General features: G+C 39.7%; 1 protein-coding gene across 1 annotated transcript in view; it reads right to left on the bottom strand.

Annotated features, from left to right (window-relative positions):
- The window catches only part of CDH2 (cadherin 2), a 205,413-nt gene that overhangs the window by 162,637 nt on the left and 21,935 nt on the right, over positions 1-20,841 (bottom strand). The window contains exon 2 of the mRNA XM_060243862.1: positions 20,670-20,781. Within this exon, the coding sequence (XP_060099845.1) occupies positions 20,670-20,781 (112 nt within the window). The remainder of the gene's footprint in view (positions 1-20,669; positions 20,782-20,841) is intronic.

Here is a 20,841-nt window from a genome sequence, read left to right as displayed (position 1 = left end):
CTGGAAACTCTTGAAGATGCCTACACAATGCAATGTTCCCATAGATGCCTTTTATTCATCTACCTTGCCATAACATCTTGCCTACAACTCACTGACCACACACTGCCACTATTCATTCCTCACACTGAGCAGCTTACTACAACCACTCACACACTGTGCTTTCACTACAACCACTCATATGCCCATATTCCTTGATGGACTTCTGACTACTTCACTTCAGCTTTCTACTGTGACCACTCTCCTTCCACCCATCTTCCCTCAATACCTGTCCCCTAGCATAGTAGACACATCAAGTGGTTCATCTGAAACATTCCCTGGATACCAGATGACTTCCCAAACTATTTAAATGGAGATAGTATGTGGTGCTATATGCTGGACTCTCCAGCCCACATTCCCAAACACTGGAAACCACTAACTGGCTACAGTAATCAGGTAGGCAGTGCTTCATTTCCAAATTAGTCTACTGTTGTTATCAAATGGTACTGTGTGCTTGCCCTACCTGCCACCTACACATTTATTAGCCCCCCCCCCCCGCCGAATGTTTTTAGGGCATATTGTATCTCTTCTGACAATGGGCTTTACTGCTAGCTCTTAATAAGTTTCCCTCCAATTAAGATATGAGTAGCAGATGTTTGGTATAAAAACAGAGTATAAAATACTATCTTTCAATTGGGTTTTTATTCATCCTTCATGTGCACTTATCCCCAAATCAGAAACAAGGATGATGATATTACGATGGCCTTTTCACTTCAATTCCAACAGAGAAGTTATATAATCTTGCATATGATACATGACATTTTAAGTATGAACTTGAACAACACAGAATTAATTCCAAGTTCAGTTTTCATTTTTGTGCTGACTATAGAGTATAGAGTCCAGTCAGTAATGAGCTCTTACAATTTTCTGCAGTGTCTAGGATTTTAAGAAGTTAAAACCAAAATAGTGCTCCTAATGAAAGCTAAGCAATATAACCTAATGGATATTGATGGATTGTGTTATTATGTAGTTGATCAACCTTACTTACTTGCATTTGCTGCAACCTGCAAGTTAGATCAAATTATTTAGACCCAGAGTGGAATAATTTACTGTAAGGCAATTTTCCCAATAATTTTGAAACTGAAAAAGCTTCTATATCCGTTAGAAAAATCTTTGTAATACAAAGATGCATACAAAAATAAAAACATATTGAAGCCAATCAAAGAGCAGAACAAACTACCTTCCTGCCATGTCACTATTTCCATACTAAACTTTCCCACAGCTAGAACATAACACTATTACTTATCCACTCAGAAAACATGTCAAGCATTTAGCTAATATCACCATTTAAATATACAAAACTCCCAAATCAGGGGTGGCCAAAATTGCTTAGTATAAGAGCAACACAGAATAAATGTCAGATGTTTGAGAGCCACAAGACATGTCAGATGTTTGAGAACAGGCAGGCAGGCAAGAAGGAAGAGAGTTAGGGGAAGGGATAGGGAGGGAGAGGTGAAAAGAAAGCAGCATTAACTCTAAATGCATTCTCCAAGCCACCCATTGGCTTGGAGAAGTGATTTAAAGAGACAAGCTGACTGATGGGGTGGTTGGGCTTCAAGAGCCACACAATATGTGTGAAAGAGCCACATGTGGTTCCCGAGCCGCAGTCTGGCTACCGCTGTCCCAGACTGAGTAAAATCAAGGGACAGAAGAAGTGGTTAAGACTAAAAGAGTGTGTTCACACTACACTAAATAATTAATTTTGCAACTGGATTTTTGCTATTCTTACAGAATAAAAATCCAGTTGCAAAATGCATTATTTAGTGTAGTGTGGATACACCCTAATAAATGGCACAACTTATACTGCAAGGAACTATCATGGAGAACATGGCAGAGCAGAGTTCTGGGACGAGTCCTTGTAAAAGTATTTGGAAAGGGTAAATCAAAGAAAAGTAAGTAATGCTGTTTACTTCTATCTGAATAACTGAAAGTACACAGGACTGCAACAATCTATCTTTTCTTTTTTTGTTATTAGTTTCTGTGTATCCCAATTCTCCCCATGATCAAGACCCAAAGTGGTTTATCACATTATTCTTCCCTCTTCCACCTTATCCTTACAACATCAATCTTGTGAAGCAGGTTAGGGTGTGGGCCCACGATCACCTGGCAAGCTTCCATGGCTGAGCAGGGATTCAAACCTAGTTGTCTCCAGTGTAAGTATAACACTCTAAACACTATGCTATGCCAGCTCTGGTATCTGTGATACTTTCCTTCCATATATAGCTAGGATACTAATTTTGCACAGTTCTAGTACTGCTGATTCCTATTCTTCCTCCACCCAGCAGGGGGAATTATGTCATTTTACCTGAACAACATCCTAAAGCCTGAGGTCATCCAATTCTCTTTATGGTAACATCGAACTGGCTCCCTCATTCATTATACATGAATGAAGTAATACTGAAGCTAACAATATTGTAAAGGTTAAAATACTCGCAAGCGAAGCCCTTCCCCACAAGTGAATGGAGTTTTTTTAAAAATTTTATCTGTTAGGACACTGAACAGATCATTTTTAGAGAAATTCTAAGTTGTGGCTCCATAATTATGGTACTCCTTGTCAAACTGATCCCATCAAATAAGGACTGTGTCACCATAAAAAGGGACATGAAAATCTTACTATTTTGACAGGCAGTTGTGATTTTTGTTTGCTTCAAGACACCATGAAGTGCTTTAGAAATCTGTGGATCTTGGGGTTTTTTTTATCTTTCATTATGATTTATAGTTACCAGTGTTTTCACCTGATCAGTTTTAATTCCAAGAAAATACACTTTGGGATTTTAAATTCATATATTTAAGCCAGAATGCTGTCAATGAAAAAGGAATGGGTGTGAGGGAAGAGAGTTTTTTTTAAAGAAATAAATGCCACATTTAATTAATGTTTTCCTGTACCACTGGAAACATTTTTTAAAGAATCAGCTGAGGAAATTAAAATCGTTGGCAATGGAGACAGCATATAGAGAGAAGACCCCTCTGGCCACAGCTGTCAGCTTGGGCTTTTAGAATCAGAATCTGCCTATGCACACTCAAAGTTCATTACAAGTCAACTAACAGGTTCATTACAAGTCAAGGGCAAATCAAAACAACACAAACAAACAAAACCCTTCTTTGCAGTCTTACAAAATACAGTAAACTCCTAGTGCCACTCTCAGTATTCAAATTATTTATTTGAACATACATAGTAAATAGCAATGCTGTTTTAGGAATTGAAAGTGTACATGGGTTAAACACTGAGATGTATCAAAACAGGAAAGAAAACATATGACTTCTCCCTTAGTTGCAACAAAGGTTCAGGACAAAATAAGAACACATTTTTTCAGTCTTTTGATTCATGTAAGTATTCCATACAATGCCAAGTGAATAACTACTCAATTCTTAGTTTAAAAGGCCAGACATGCATTAGTCAGTCAGAAAACGAAATCATGCATCACTGAACCAACTCAAAAGTAGCAGTGCTAAGTCTGAGCAACTCACATGTCAACCAACTTAAAAGTGCCCTTGAAAAGGCTGTCATAGCTGCATGTGGGCCCAAACTGATGACATAAGACTCCTGAATGCCTGCTAGAGGACTGCTGAAGAGAAATCAACTTCTAGATTACACTGGAAAATGAAACAAGCAATTATTTTCTTTGTTGCATTGTCTCTGCTTTCATATTTCTTGCTTTAAAGCCAGGAAACGTCAAAGTACATCATTTTTCTTTTTTAAAAAGTTTTGCTAGACACATAGTAGTGTTAAGTGCCTTTGATTGGGGGAGGAGAATTCTGTTAAGTATGTAGAACCTAGTTCATTCCACGTGGGACCCAAATCATTATACACAATAAAAAGCTTATTATTCAATATTATTAATGGAATGCAAATTACCACAGATTGATTTGAGTCTACCAGTGATGGACTATAACTGCAATTAGATTCAGAAAATATAAAAGAGGAAACTTGAAATTAAATATGACTTCATTGTATTTCACGAGTGTTCCATTAATTGTCACACACAAACAATTTCTGAATTTATTGCAGTAATAGTAGAGAAAAGGATGTCTTGTTTGCATACTAGGTCTTCATCTCAACACTATGGCATATCTATGGCATTTCACAGAGCAATAAAATGAACAGTCCATTCAGCAATAGACAGAAAAGTCGTTTCATACTGAATTATCATATAAATCTTCACTTTATATCCAACCAGCCATTATGCACTTTTTACAATTCCTTCAGCATGTTCTGTAATATACTTTTACACCTCTATTTGAGCTCTCAGAAGTTTTCAATACAAACCTACAACCAAGAAATGAAACAATTATTTATTTATTATTTATTATTTATTAAATTAGACTTTTAGGGCACCTTCCCCTGAAAGACAGGGCTCACAGCGGTGTACAGCACAATATAATTCCAGTACAATTTATAAAATTACAGTTCATTATAAATGCATTTATGCGCAATAACTGCTACCCATAATTTGAATACTTCAGGGGAAATGAATCAGAGAGAAAATGGTGCCCATGCAGCAAGAAGAACATAAAATGTTGAAAAAGATAACAGAAAGCTCCAGATTTTTACAAAGAGGGCTTTAATCCTATGTTGCCCTTGCAATGCTAAAATGCGGGGCAGGGAGCTTCTAAAGGGGAGAATCAGCAGGTAGAAAAGGATGCTTAATCCTTCCTCCATCCATCAATTTCCCCCTGAAAATGCTCTCAGACATTTTTAAAAATAGTTCTGCCGCCATGCTTCAGAAGAGGTGAGATTTGCTAGGGGGGGACATAGTTTGGGAAGAAGCATTTGCAGAGGAGAAGTGGCATAAGCAGGATATGTTAAAACCCCATTACCAGCCACTGATCACCATGTATGAGTGCCCCTGCTCAGGACTTCCCTGTTATCTAGACAAATGAAGCTGATATAACACACACTTCAAATGCAACATCTGGTTTGTTTCTAAGCAAAATTGCTCTTTGTGGTCCCTGCCCTCCCCACGAAGCACCAGATACTTCCTTGACACTGTATACAGTAAAATAAATATTCGAACTAAGGTGATATCTGTGATGATTTACCTTATTCAAAAAATTAAAATGAGTTTGTGTTACAAGAGAAAGAGAAATAACAAACACAGCATTATTTACAATAAAACGCTGTTAAATGCAATATACTTTGGTTATCTAAATTCTGTTTTGCTTCCAACCAAAAAGAGGATTCTAGAATATTGTATTTTGACTTTAGACTTAAAACAAAAGAACATCAGTGCCTTTCTATACCACTGTATGAGCTTTCATGTGCATGTATACTTCTTCAAATACATAGAAATGGAAGCTAACATTTAATATATATAGGCTTCTGAAGGAGAGCCCCTGAATAATTAATACTCCCAATAATAATATTTGTCATATTGAGTAAAAATATGCTTTGTCTTCAAACAAAGGGGTCTGTTGTAAAACTGCCATGAGAAACTGACTATGCCGCCAAGTGGGTGTGAGCTCCAGCTGTAAGATTAGATAAGGGAACAGCCTCCTACAGGCGACTTGCTATATATAGATAAGTAAGGAAACTTCATCATGGAAATTTTACCAGGGGGAGCTCTGTGAAGGCGGGACCTTTGAAATCAGATAAGCCTATGTGCCTGCCTACTTGTTTTCTGTGTGAATAAACTGTCTGTATGTAGAATGATTGTAACTCAGTCGTTTTTGGGGCCCATGCCCAACTGGGCTCTCCTTATGGTACCATAAAGTAAACCTCGCTTCAAACCAGTAAGTCTGTGTGGACCTCGTTATTTCTCTGCGTCACTTCTACAAAGATGAACAGCAAATTAGCATACAACTTAATGAAGATGTTTTGACACATGCAAAGTCTAGATCACAATAAAAAGCTAAGGTTATAGGTCACAATGTGTTTGGATTTAATTACAGGGAAACCTTAGTTTTGTTACTGCTGTCTGCTCTTTGCATATGTCAAAACATCTTCATTAAGCTGTATGCTAATTTGCTGTTCACCTATGCAGGGGCATCTGCTTAGATATATGAAACATTAACTTCCACGTCTCTAAAAAAGTGTGCATACACACAAACGCTCATACCTTGAATAAGACATACAGAAAAAATTAATTGAAACATTATTATTGGTAGGCAAAAAAGTAATTGCTTTTCATTGAAAGGTCTCTCAGTTGCCTGATGTAAACGAATGGCATATGTGCCTGTGGGACTACATAATTTTTGATAAAATAAAGGATATTAAGAGGTCAAATGAATATCCTATGTTTGAGTCAAACTTCCTGAGTAAGTGGTACCCAGTTTGGGGAAAAAAATTAAACAATACCACCAGATAATACTAGTACCACCAGATATTGGTAGCAAAACTATAATTACATACATTTTTAAAATATGGGAAGGCATGTAAATTTCTTCCCCAGGAATTATTACATCTCATTTAACACTTTTATACTTGATCTCCTGCTTAAGGAGAAGACACTTATCTGATTTTTGCAAGTTCTCTTAATCAGCTGTGGTCTTGGTAGATTCTAAATCACAGGGTGACATTTCAGGGGGGAGGAGGGCTAAGAAAGCCTAAATGCACAAATGAAATGCCCACAGGTATTTCAGTTCAAGACACTGTATCCAAGATTAACACCCAATGATTTGTTAGACATATAAATTTTCACTTGCCCCTAAAGCCTTTCCTACTTTCTCTTTCTTCACTTCTTGATCATAGATTATTCCTGTTAAATCAGAGGCCTTCTCCCACTGTTCTCCAATTTTTAGACCAATTTATTGGGCAGTTGGGTGGGGGTTGTTCTCAGAAGACCAGGTCTTCAAAGCACAAATGAACACATGAAAACTCTTTGGGTCCAGATCTAGTCTGTTAAAATTCAAATGCTGGATTTTTTTTCATATCTTTTAATTCAACTGAAAATTTATTAATAATCTGAATGTTTTGTATTCCATTTATCTAATAAATTCATAACATAACAATCTGGATTTCTTTTTCAGTTTAGTGCCGAGACCCATATTGCTGCTTTAATCTGAAACCAGGAGTTAGCTCACTTGCATTACGACTGGAAGTGCTATTCAAATTCATAGCACAAAACCTTTACACCAAAATCTTGCCCACAATATGGGATTATGGTAAATCCTTACAAGCCACTGCTCTGCCATTAAGTGTGCTTTTTAATTTCAAAAACAATGTTTCAAAAGGATTTGTAATATGCTATCCGCTATATCCGAGGCAAGAAAATTGAAGCCCATAGGATTTCATGGGCTTATATATAGAAAAGCATGTGCATTTTGAGCAAAACAAACAATAGGAAGACATAGGTTCATTTCCTAGGGCACTTCAAAATCATGCAGGGAATTTCTGCAATTTGTACAGAATGGAGTAAAAAGAACAGTCCAATCCTTATATAATAGAAAAATCTTCAAACATAATGCTTGTTGTACTTTATAACAGAAAAAAGCAGACACCTTCATATCCTCTGCAGTGATCCTTCAGAGGGAATTGGAACACAGACTTCATTACTGTGCATCGATCTTACTAAACAAAGGGATCTGGATTTATTGATCTAGGCCAACTAAACCCTGAGCTGTTTGCCAGACCATGCATGATATGCAGTTCTGGCTTACTCAACAAGAAAGCAACATGACACTTTTTTTGTCCTTAGTCAAACAGCAGCATATTTTTTGCAGAATGTAACTAAAGACACAGATAGGTGGAATGTACCACTACAACCTTTGTCAGTCTCAGCTGAAGCTCATTTTGCCTCCCCATGGGTGGATGGATTGGGCCATATAAAATCCAATCCTCACCATGTAGAGGAGAGGTCAGCTACAGACTCACTGTGATCTTGGCAACTCTAGCCCACAAGGGGTCTGTTCTACCACATAACAAACCTCATGAAATGAACCAGTTTGGTAAACAGCAAGGTTCATGAAGGAATGTGGTTCATGAGACCTCCTGAACTATGAACCAGTGATCCTCTGTTAGGTTATGCCCACCCACTACAGACTGGATGCCGTCAGATCCTTCAGCATCATATTTCTTTATTTAATGCTATCATTATGTTTTTAGCTGCTGTTTAACAGCACAATCCAGAAAGTCTTTTGGGAGCAGACAAGCCGCTACGTGGGCGCAGGAAGGGTTTGCACTGACGTACGACTGGGGGAGTTACATGGGCTGGGGGCCACCAAAGCACCGCTCTGCCTGAGGGCAGCGGCGCCTGAGGGACAGAAGTGAGGCGGAGCATGGCATTCAGGCAGAGGGGGTGGAGTTGGGGGCATGGCCAGGCTTAGGCAGCTTCCTGAGCAGTTTGGCCCCTGAGAGGCACAACTTTACGCCTGCAAAAACAGCGGCGTGTCCCAGAGGCAGTCATTGAAACCAAAAACAAAGGTCACCTCCACCGCTGTGGAAGTTCGCAAATGCCTTAGCGAGTGGCATGATTGCCTCGCCAATACCCTCGCGCCTCGCACAACTCAGTTGTTAGGGAGAGGAGCGCGTGGTGGGAATTCTGCTGGCGAATTCCCGACCATACAGACTTAGGGTGAGGGACAGGCAGGCATGTTGGTGACGGTTTCGCACTGCGCGGTTGCTTTGACAGTATCTTTGACTTGCGAGGGGGAGAGAGAGGTCTCTCCCCTGAGGCTAACTGCTCTTGTTTCCAGGTCTCCACAGGTTCTGAGCTCCCAGAGGTTCTGCATGCGAGGACTGTTGCCCATGGCTGGGTAAGTTCCACTGTCCCCCCCCCCCAGCCACCTCCTCCCTTCGCTCTCGACCAATTTGTGTGCGAGTGTCTCTGGCACTTGAACCAGGCAGTACGCTCTGGCAGGGGCCATTTGCTGACCCCGCTCCCCTGTGCTGCCGCCTGTTCCCTTCCCTTGGTCTGCCCAATGCCGCATTCCCAACCACTCGCAGGGCATGGTGTGTGTGTGTGTGGTAGCTGCCCCATTGCGGGGAGGTGGGTCAGAAACTGCCGCTTTAAGAGAGCGCCCGGGTGAAACAGCCTGCTCTTCCAGCCGCCGCCTCTGCAGGTGCTCTTGATCTCTATCTTCGTTTTGCAGGTGGGATTCCAACACAGAGGCTTCCGCGTGTGTCACTCCACTGCCCCCCCACTCCCTCAGCTGTTTCTGCTCGCTGCTTGGAATGGAGCCCCACTCACGGCAAGACTGCCCAGTGCACACCAGGAAGACTGTTACACTCTGATCCGGAAAAATAAAGTCTGAGCTGTGCTCTCTGTTGTCTCTTCTGCTTGGCATCTGCTGCATGTTCTCTGGGCAACCCCCCACTCTGTCAGTGGCCTCTCCAAGGGAATGCCTGGGAGGGTGGGCAGACTTGGTTTGGGGGGGAACGGTCTATGAGCCGCCACGCTGCCCACCACGTGGCTGGACAGGTGAGGGGAGTGCCGCCTCGCAGCCTGCCCGGGCTGACAGCCTACCTGACCCGACAGGGCTGTTGTGCACAGGGCACAAAGGGGGGGCTGAAGTGGACTCAGAGTTCTGCAACAGATGCACTCACACACTGAGTTCCGCAGCCCCCGGGGGAGGTGTTCCGTGCACATGGCAGGAGCTTCAGGGCAACACAGGGGGTCTCTGGGTGTGAGGGTGTCTGCTGCTGGGCTGCTCACTCATTTCAGCTGCTGTTTAATACAGCGAACTCCTGCACTTGGTACTTCCTGCTTGTCTGCCTGCCATTGGCAGAGTCTCTGACAGCAGGAGGGTGTGAGGGGATTGGCGGCTTCTCCGTGGTCCCATGTGGCCCTGTCTTGCCCCCACCCCCGCCTCGCCATCAAGCCAGGCTTTTTGTGCATGCATGCCCAGCCTCACTCCCATTCCCTCCCCGTGTTGGTGGGACCTCTCTCCTTTGCCTGTGATGGTCTGCCCATTATTGGCTCCATTCTCTGTTTGGGGGTGGGTTTGGGATGGCTATCAGCCTCTCTGGGGTCCCCTTTCATTCCTGACTGTCATGAGCCACGGCGCATGCGTCAGGACTGGCCAATGGGGGGGATGGGCTGGCCCTCCCCTCCGGCTGCCTCTACCTCCCTTGTGCCTACGCCAGCAGCATTGCCATGGCAACCGTCTCCCTCACAGCAAGCTACGCCTCTCCCCATGCTCCAGTGTGCCAAAGTCCTCAGGAAGTCTACTAGCGGCACGGTAGCTACGCCGCGGCTGGCCGCCACTTATGTCTGGATTGGTCTGCCCATGTAATTTTATAAGGATTTGTATTGTGGGGCATTTTATTTCAAAAACAATTTCAACAAGAAGCTTTAGTAACTGCTTTTTGATATTAAAAGTCAACAAAAGATGCCATTGTAAAGTTAAACGACAAAACTGAACATAATTACATATACAGACTATGAAAATCAACAGGTTTCTATGTAGAAATTTGTGCAAATACACACTTTTGCTCTCCTACATTCTATCCGCTTGAAAAAACTTTAAAATTATTTTTAAAGCCACCTAATAATAGAGTGTGTACTATGTTGCATTTTCCTTTTTAAATGGAACAAGTCTAATGTATAGTTCCTTGACAGAAATTATCAGCAAGTGTAAAGTGAGGCAGAAATCAAGGTAGATTGATTTAAATAAAGGCAATTTAGAAAATATTAATTTAAATCAAGCTATAAAAATTGCCAAAAGAAAGATAAGTTTCCCATTTTGAAATAGGAACACATGCATAATAATTGTTTTTTTTTAAATAATTAAAGTATAATGATTGGAATCTAAATATTCAGCACAAGAATATAATTAAAAAACCCTTGGCCATGGAGCCCTACACAGTACTGCATTTTATCTCCTTACACAAGATTTCTGTTTTGTTTTCTCTGTGACCATGCAAAGCAACTAAAAGAGGTTTACCTACTTGAACATGAAGTCCTATTCAGAGTTATATAGACTGCCCATAAGTGAAGTGCACTGCCATAAGTGAAGTGTAGTTTAGTGGTTAGAGCACTGGACAAGATTGGCCAGAGCCAGGTTCAAATTCCTGCTTGCCATGACATTTATTGGGTGGTCTTGGGCCTGTCATTCTTTATCAGACCAATCTACCTTAGAAAGCCAGTTTGGTGTAGTGGTTAAGTGTGCAGACTCTTATCTGGGATACTGGGTTTGATTCCCCATTCCTCCACTTGCACCTGCTAGCATGGCCTTGGGTCAGCCATAGCTCTGGCAGAGATTGTCCTTGAAAGGGCAGCTTCTGTGAGAGCCCTCTCCAGCCCCACCTACCTCACAGGGTGTCTGTTGTGGGGGAGGAAGGTAAAGGAGATTGTGAGCCACTCTGAGACTCTTCGGAGTGGAGGGCGGGATATAAATCCAATATCATCATCTTCTTATAGAATTGTTGTGAGTTTAGAATGGTGAAGGGCAAAACCATGTACACCATTCTGCACTCTCAGGATAAAGAGCAGACTAAAAATACAATAAATAATGGCAAAGCAGGCAGCTGAGAGTGATGTAGTTACAGAGAGTAGTTGCCAGTGTAATGAATACATTAGGATATGAAATTTGAGAGAAGGGGAGAGCAAGGTTCTGAACCTTGAAGGTAAGGACAAAATGTTTGTGTGGGATCTTTACTGAACAAGAAGCCTGTATAAGGATTTAAGGGGGGGGGGGGATCTAAATGGTCTAACTCAGGGGTGTCAAACATGGCATTCGGGGGCCGAATCAGGCCCCCGGATGGCTTCTATCAGTCCCCCAAGCAACTGGCTGTCATCTGCTTCATTTTCCCTGTATCTTGCTTCCTTCTACATAACAGCTTGCTTTGCAAGGCTTGCTCGATTGCACAGGAGCTACAGAGCAAAACTTTTATTTTCTCCATTGGCTGAGGAAGCCAATTCCTCCCCTGGGGAAGAAGGGGGGAGGAATAGCTTGCTTTGCCAGGCTCTCTCAATTGCACAGCAGAACTACTGAGTCAAGCCCTTCTATTGGTTGAGGCTCCCCCACCCCAGTTCCCTGGGGAAGGAAGGAAAGAGCCAGTGCTTCCTTTGCCAGTTCCCTGGATCCCATGGGAGAAATGCAAAGAAAGCATCTTTAAGACCAATGAGTGCTAACATTTTAAGCATGTTTTAAGTTTTTTAAAAATATATATTTGTGTCTGTCCATGTTCTTTATAAAATTTATATTTCTGTTACCTAATCTTAAGTAGGTACACTCATGGCCCAGCCTGACATGGCTTGGCCCAACCCAACATGGTCCGGCCCAACAAGGTCTCATTTATGTCAGATCTGGTCCTCATAACAAATGAGTTCGATACCCCTGGTCTAACTGACAAGAGAGATTAATACTTTTGTGGCACATTTCTGAATATAACTGAGGTGCCTAGGGTACAAGAATGGAAAATCAGTTGAGACAGTGTTGCAACTATCACACCAGAAATTTCACCAACGAGAGAAGACTAGTTTGAAAGTACCAATGAGTTTATCACATATATATATTAACTGTATTATGCATTATACTGAATCAGATGCAGAGATGAAAGCAAATGTACATTTAAAAACTACTGTAAAGGGATACCAATACGTAGATAACATACAGTTAAGATGAACCACAGATTAAAAACAAGGAGTAAAGATGTGAGAAAAATCAAAGTAAAATCAAGGCTTTCTGCCTGTCACAGTGACTTCAACATACTGTAAGCTTTAAAATAAGAAATGCTTAGTAAGTTATATACCCCAATGACTCAAACAATCAAGCCTCATCACAGGCTTTAAGAGACAGTGATAAGAGTCTAACTGAAAATCCGTTTGGACTTTGAGTGAAATTCCTTCCCAAATATGGTGATTCGGTTAAACTCTGAGCACGCAAGTCTGTTAGATAAACTCTCCACAAGATAAATTCCTTACAGCACTTCAGTACCAAGATAACAGTTCATAATGTTATAATGTCAATCTCCTTTCCCTTTTATTTTTTTTAAAATACACAGTAATATCCAGCAGTAAAAAAAAAGATCCCTCTACTAATTATTCTATGTTAATATTTCAAAAGCACCCATGTGCTTACTACATACAGATATTTAGTCAAATATAGAATTGTGGACAAGCATATAGCTGAAAAAACTGAAACAGCACATCACATTGGAGAAAAAAAGGTCTGGGTTTTTTTTTTTTTTTGAAGAACCAATAATTGAGAACAAGTTAATCCCATCAAAATACTAAAGCTTAAAATCTTAAACATGCTTCCATGGAAATAAGTTCCAATAAAATCAATGAGAGTTTTTCAGGTGTAAACATTATATGACTACAACACTGGTAAGCTATAGAAGGCACAAAATGGTCAATCATTCAAGAAAACAGTTGAAACAATGGGCCCAAATCTATCATCAGAAAGTTTTTAAAAATGAAAGAGTATAAAAAATCCAGTGCTGTAACCGCACACTTAAAATGTTCTATTGTTCCTCTAGCAACAAGACAGCAGAACATTCAAGGACAAAATATTTAAATCTAGTCAACACAGCAGCTGATAACAGATGGGTGGTTTAAGCCGCCCCAGGGACGGCAGGCAGGTGGACCAAAAAAGTGCGTACAGACGTGCACATCTACCTGCCGTCCCCATCCCGCAAGCAGTCTGTCCTGGGGCGGATTGAAGCTGCCTCAGAAAGATACCACTTTCGAAGTGGAACCTAAATTCTGAGGTGGCCCAGAGGCGCTTCTCCAGCTGTTTGGACAGCCAGGAAGTGCCCAGGGAGCAGCCAATAGGCACACAAGCGCTCTGGAAGCTCCTCCAGGGCGCACACAGCCCGTTCCTGTTCCAAGGGCTGGACGTATGCCGTCCAGAGGCTACCAGCCGCTCCTTTTCCAGCAGGCTCACTTCCGGGGTGGCTTGATGCCACCCTGAGCCAGTTGTCTGTTCTCGGCCAACCATTAGCTTTTCCTATGTTATACATCTTCTCACATTTTCTGCTTATGCAGCCAGCTGTCATTGTCAGTATCTTTTTCATTCAAATGTTTTAATAAGCTTTCTGGTTTGGAAAACCATAGGAACCATCTGGTTTGGATAACCATAGGAAAACTTATTACAAAGCATTGTCTGCAGTTAATCTTTTTTCAGACCAGTCTCTAGAGATTTAGAACTCAGTATTTCTGATTCTATTCTTTCATGACTCCAGGTGTATCTTTCCCATCATTCTTTTAAGGTCCCATTAATAGTTCATTCTTCTTTTCAGTATTTCTTGGTTTCCCCCAAGTTTCCGGCTTAGAAGAAGACGACATTGGATTTATATTCCACCCTCCACTCAAGAGTCTCAGAACGGATCACAATCTCCTTTATCTCCCTCCCCCATCACAGACACCCTGTGAGGTAGGTGGGGCTGAGAGGACTCTCACAGCAGCTGCCCTTTTAAGGACAACCTCTGCCAGAGCTAAGCTGGAAAGAGCTCCGTGGAAAGAGCTCCACCCTGGAGTGTGACATATGCAAATGAGATATGATAATGAGAGAATCACAGAGAAAGAGAGAAAGCAAATAGATGGGGAGGAAGGGGGAGAAGGAAGGAAGAAATAGAGAGGAAGGGTGAGGGCGGAGGAGAAACAGAGAAAAAGAAACAAAAAAACAAATGGGGAGAGGAGGAGAAAGAAGATGGAGACAGAGAGAGGGAGGGAGGAACTGCCCTGCAAGAGAAGCTTGGGCCAGGATCTCCGTGCAGCAGGTAGTTTTCTCCTCACTGAATGGAGAGCCCGCTTACAGGCTTCTCTTGCTGGGCAATTTAGGCTCCCCAGGAAGACAAGCTAGCCCAGTATTTGTGTGTAGCACGGAGCTCTTTCCATGCTGCACGTAGACCCTGGGGCTGAAGGCTTCTCTCACCAAGCAAGTTAAAGCACCCGGCAAGAGAAGTCAGCCCTGGGATCTGCGTGTGCACAGACCCCGGCCCGGGGCTGGAGGCTTCTTTCACCATGCAGCTTAAAGCACCAGGCAAGAGAAACTAGTCTTGGGATCTGTGCTCACACAGACCCTGGGGATGGAAGCTTCTCTCACTGGGTGACTTTAAGCTGGCCAGCAAGAAAAGTCAGCCTCGCAATCTGTGTGCAGCAGGGAGTTCTCTCCCCACTGCATGCAGACTCCAGCTGGAGGAGGTTCAGGGGCTATGCTCCTGCTGAATTCAAGTCCTTGTTTTTACATACTCCCATCTGTCTCTGATTATTCATTCTTTATAGTGCAATTGTAAGGAGAGTTATACTCTGATAAGTTATTGACTTCAATGGACTTAGAAGGGTGCAACTCTTAAGGCTGCAATGTTAGTATTCTATATTATTTCTGTGATGATTCCCTTCAGCTCCACTATTCATCACCTGATCTCACTCTGCTTTCATTTTCCATGCTTTCTCTGCTATTTGCTCTTGGATAGCGTCTCAAAACCAAATTTTATTTTCTCATTATTTTGCTGTCACCTCACTTCCTCTTCTACTAGTTTATTTCATCACTTCAAACTTAACTAGTTTATTTCATCACTTCAAACTTAATTTAAGCCTATCATTGCACAGAATATGCAAAAAAAAAGTTGTTTAAGGGGCATTTTAATAAAAGAAATAGGGTTGTAGTTACTGTCTGAAATTTTAGGCAGTTTTCATTGCAGTGCTCATGATAAATATTATAATTTTTTGCTACAGCATTCATTTCTGCAATCATTTATTATATGTATTACAAAGTTCTTCCAGTACATTCTCTAATCCTGTAAAGCCGTCTATTGCTTTGTTTTATGTATGATTCTTTTATTATATTCTAATGCAATGTTTCTAATTGTGTAAACTGCTTTGAGTCTTAGTGAGAAAAGTGGACTATAAATGAAGTAAATAAATAAATAGTAAAATCAAAATTGCCAGATTTTGTCATTTCACATTCTTGTATTTATAATATATGCAGGGCTTTTTTTTATAGCAAGAAGTCCTTTGCGTATTAAGCTACACCCCCCTGATGTAACTATCCTCCAAGAGCTTACAGTAGCCCGTGAGAAGAGCTCTGTAAACTCTTGGAGGACTGGCTACATCGGGGGGGGGGGGGTGTAGCCTAATATGCAAAGGAGTTCCTGCTACAAAAAAAGCCCTGAATATATGTCATTTTCCCCTCTCTTGATTTCTTCAGTTCAATTAATTTGTTGAGTTGGTTGTTACAACCAGGCCTCATTTGGGCAGGAGCTCTGGAACCTCTAAATTTTATTGTGCTTTTTCTTTCTTATCAACCCTCCCCACCAATACTTGCTTCTGGGCTCCATTATTCAAATCCCCTGTGAGAATTTTGCTAAACTCTAAGATTTGACAAACTGTCTAATATTTCCCCACAACAATGGGGAAATAACCAAAACACACAAAACAGACAGATGGAAATCTTCCATCATCCACTATGGCCACAAAGGAGAAAGTAATTTTAAAAGTATGATGGGAGTAAGGTTTTATTATTACAATTATAATTCAAGAAGCATTTTAAGGTAGTTGCTGAGCTGATATAATTTAGTATACCTTCTGGTGATGTCAGGGGTGTGTGGCATATGCAAATGAGTTGTGCTAATGAGCTCTGGCACCTCTTTTTCTACAAAATGACCCCTGCTACAACCATATTACTCCTACTTTCTGTTCTCTATATTGGTTCCCTTCTTTGTCTCATATTTTCTAAAAACCCTAACTTTCAAATACCTTAACTCTCTTCCTCCCATGTGTTTGCTGTTCTCTCTAGCAATGTCTCTTTGTGCTTTGTTCCTCCACTACCCTTCTTTTCCATAAATCCAAGATTACATCATTTTAAACCCATACATTCTTGTTTGATTGAATCCTTTACCTCCTGACATCCATTTGATCTCTATCTGTGCATTTAAACACTTACTTAAAAAAAAAAACCTCACCTCTTCACTCTGGCACTTAACCCATCTCCACTGTCTATCATTTCCCTTTATATAATTTCTCTCATATATGTCTTATCTTTCACAGATTGTAAGTTTTAAGACAGGGCTTGAGCCTTAGTTGAATTTCCTGCAAATCACATAGTTTTTGCAAGTGTTCTTGAAATGACAATGCTTCAGAAGATTCAAGTGAAAAATAATAAAACCTTTTTTAAAAGCATGTGTTACCAGTCCTGTATTGTTAGCCCATACTTTAGTGCTCCTTCCCTTGAAAGAGGCAGAACTGAAATGTACTAGATAAATAATATAACAAAGTTAGAGTCTAGTGGAACCTTTAAGACCAGTAAAGTTTTATTCAAAGTAAGCTTTCATCAGACAGTGAAATGGAATTAGAAATAGCAATCTTGCATATAGAGAGTGGCCAATTCTGACATATTTGTTACCTATGCTATTCACCATCCCACTGAACCCAAACAGATAATAACCATAAACTAAACTTGTTATTCTTTTAATCTGTTAAAAACATCTTCATTATTTTGCATGCTAATTTACTGCCCACCATCTATATGTATGACTGCTAATTCCATTTCATTGTCTAACAAAGAATGCTTGTACATGAAAGATTACCTTGAATATAACGTTGTTGGAAGATATGGGAGATGCATACAGGAATCTCAGTTTCTTACTGATGAGACATTCAAAAAGGATATCTGTAATTAGGACTCCTGTCAGTTTGGTTATTCTATAGTTATTGTATTTTATTGTAGCTAACATGATAATAAAGCTTCTATACCTTAGGCATCAAACAGTATAGTCAACAATCTTTAAAATACTTCAACTTCACAGAAAATTCATAATAATTAAATTTCAAAATTCAGATCTCACATTGGTGTAAACACACATAAATTCCAATATCAATGAAAACACCAAGTTCTGTCATAGCTTATAATGTTTCTCCTCCCATGGAAGTAACTGTAATACAACTATACTTAACTTCTATTGTTAGATGCACCAGAAAATGGATTTCTGACAATAGTATTTCAAACTGACATTGTAATTAAATTTTACATCAAAGAGGTTAAATGATGGCCTGTATGCTTACGTAAAACCACAATGACATGCTTTCAAGCATACTGGTACTTTAAAAAGAATTATTAAAATAATTTCACTATGGAAGTGGTTGTAAAAAAAGCAACGATGCCCCAGGAAAAAACAATCAACTAGTTCATGCTAATCCACATAATGTGATACAGACTGTATGATCCTTTAAAACAAAAAGAAATAAAAACATTCTACTGCTCTGTTAACATTGTTTCACATGTACAGTAAATAAGGCACACTGGCTGTGATCTGCTAAACAGTTGTTCAGGAATACTTGGCTTTCAGCCCATATAATCCCATTGATCCAAGTACTTTGGCTTAGCTCATTTGTAGTAATGAATGGAGAAATAAACCTTTTAGCTTTTTATTAAGATTCAAATGTAACAGAGATCTCTAGCGACAGAAAGCCATTACCTCCAAATGGATATATGGTATAAATTAAATGCATACGTATTTGCGTTTTGTCTTAGCTGATATCTATATTCAGCTGAACATTTGTTTAAGAAGGACAATCTAAGATCATAGGAAGAATTGTCCTGCAAATTTAGAAATGTTTACAGTTCTTTAAATATTTCCTTTTATTTCATTTCACTTCAAAGCAGGGAGACTTTTTCAATGCTTGTTCCTTTGTTGTTTTTTAAGATATAAGCGGCTAACAATCATTCAAGATATAATACCAAAACCATAATCTGCTGCTGTGTGAACATGACCATCACTCTTTCCTCTGCACAAAAAGTTAATTAACAACTTCCATTTTAATGCAAACCAAATTGATGTTACATTTAAACCATCAAAACACTTTGAACTTCTCCTCAAAACCAGATTGTACAACAGTTTCAAACTATGATTTGAAATCATGTGTTGGAATACAAGTGCAAACCACAGTTCACCAATTCAGATAAAATAGCAAACAATGAAGTAAATCAGAAGTTCTGCTGACTATACTTGGGGGGAGGAGAAGAAATGTGATTATAAGACTCATTCATTAATCATCAAAACATAGTTTGGCATTATGCTGGAACTGAGCCATCAAATATTGTTATCAGAACTAGCATTATTTTTACATCAGACTAGATACTTACTCATATGCAAGCCTGAATAAGACAGCACTCATACTCATGTAAGCATATAAAGAATAATTATTTAAGACATTATTACAAAAAATCCTGAAGCTAGGAAATGTAAATTCTTAGAGAGCTGACTAACTGTTATGCTGGTGCATTGCAGTTATGCCCATGGCACTCTAGCAAAGTGGCCAGCCTCAGGATGTGGATGATAATGGCTTTGTATAGCACCTAACTGCAATGCTTATTTCTAAATACTATTTGACATATGCATAGAAAATCATAGTAAAATATAATAAAATGCTTACACCCAAAAACTACTCTGGCAGAATATTTACCTTATGTGATTTGCAAAAAAATCCTTGCTTTAAATGAAACATGGAAGTACTTTATTCAGGATTTTAATAAACTAAAACCAATCAATTCTTCTTGCATTTGGATTCAATTATTGTTATGAAAACACGAGGCAGGTCTGTAAAGCTATAATTATGAGATGATACTGCTGAATAGAATATGTTAAATACAGACAAAAGCTTTTGTTTCAAGAATCAATTTGATTTGCAGCTTCATTTTAAGAAGTCTTTTTCATTCATGTTAATGTCTTGATCTGTACAGCCATATTTTTAGAGAAGAAAAGCAATGAACTGAATTAAATTAGTTTTTCTTTAAGATAAATCTGAAACTCTCTGAAACTAATTCTCTTGATCAGATCCATAATTTTTAAATTAGCTAGAAAGTAATATCTATGATACACATAGCTTATAAAACAAAATTAATACATTTTTCTTACACTGAGGCCCTCTACTGACAATTAAAATTGCACCCAAGTATAGCTATGCTTTGGAATTTAGTCCAGCATTTCAACATTTAAAAATATTCTACTTCAGTCACAGTACGTTTTTCATAGAACAGAAATAAATAAGATCTTGAGTTTGATATTAAAGATCTTTACATCTATGGAAATTTCTACCAAAGTCTGTGGCATTTCAAATTAAGGCAATATAGACTGAATGCTGTAGGATGAGAGCTTTCTGTCCTAATCCCAGTTCTCATGCCCAAGTGCATCTGGAGCAAAAAAGACCTTAGCTTCTTTTGTTTAACACAGTTTTCAAAAATCATATGACAACTGGATAATTATTACACTACTTTGCACTTGCTTTTTAAAACCCAATGCAAAAGTCAGAAAAAAATAATATGACTGTTTGCTTTGACACTGGGGACAACTAGGAGAAGAAGGTGAGAATTAATGGTTGAAGTTAACCAAATATCCTGGACTGGGGCACAGTATAGTCTTCCAATAAATTGAAAGTTTTAGCACCTGATTCTTTGGGATAAGGCAAGACTTTACCATAACATGATGCCTTAAGATGACAGTTCTAGCAAGTCAGTTTGCTAAGAGATTTTATATAACAAAATCATTTCATTCAAGTTCTGTGCAGAAAAATGTTAAAGAAGGATAGGCATCTAAAAGCACATGCATAGACACATACCACAAGATTACCCTTTAGGAACACTGCAAAAGCTATTCTTATAGCCAACCATTTCTATTTGACCCATCCTACATCCCAATAATCAGAATGAACGAAGAGAACCATGCCAATAAATTTGAAGCAGCGATGCTCAGAACTAATTTATGTGCAAGATACATATAACAACAAGACACTGAACACTACATGCAACAATACCATTCAGAAGAGGCTGGCCTTCATGTATACCCCGGGATATGACTGCATTGTAAACGTCTTCAGGAAATCCAGTCTTGCATAATGTGCCTTCACAAGTTGCCTTTATTGGGGCCTGAAATGTGAGACAAAATTTATGTAATACTTGTGACCCTATTCAGCTGAGAAACATTCC

Source organism: Heteronotia binoei, chromosome 7 (assembly GCF_032191835.1).
Source record: "Heteronotia binoei isolate CCM8104 ecotype False Entrance Well chromosome 7, APGP_CSIRO_Hbin_v1, whole genome shotgun sequence".
In the NCBI taxonomy this organism is placed as follows: domain Eukaryota; kingdom Metazoa; phylum Chordata; class Lepidosauria; order Squamata; family Gekkonidae; genus Heteronotia; species Heteronotia binoei.
The sequence above is the reverse complement of the archived record's forward strand: the minus strand, read 5'-3'. Positions and strand labels throughout refer to the sequence as shown.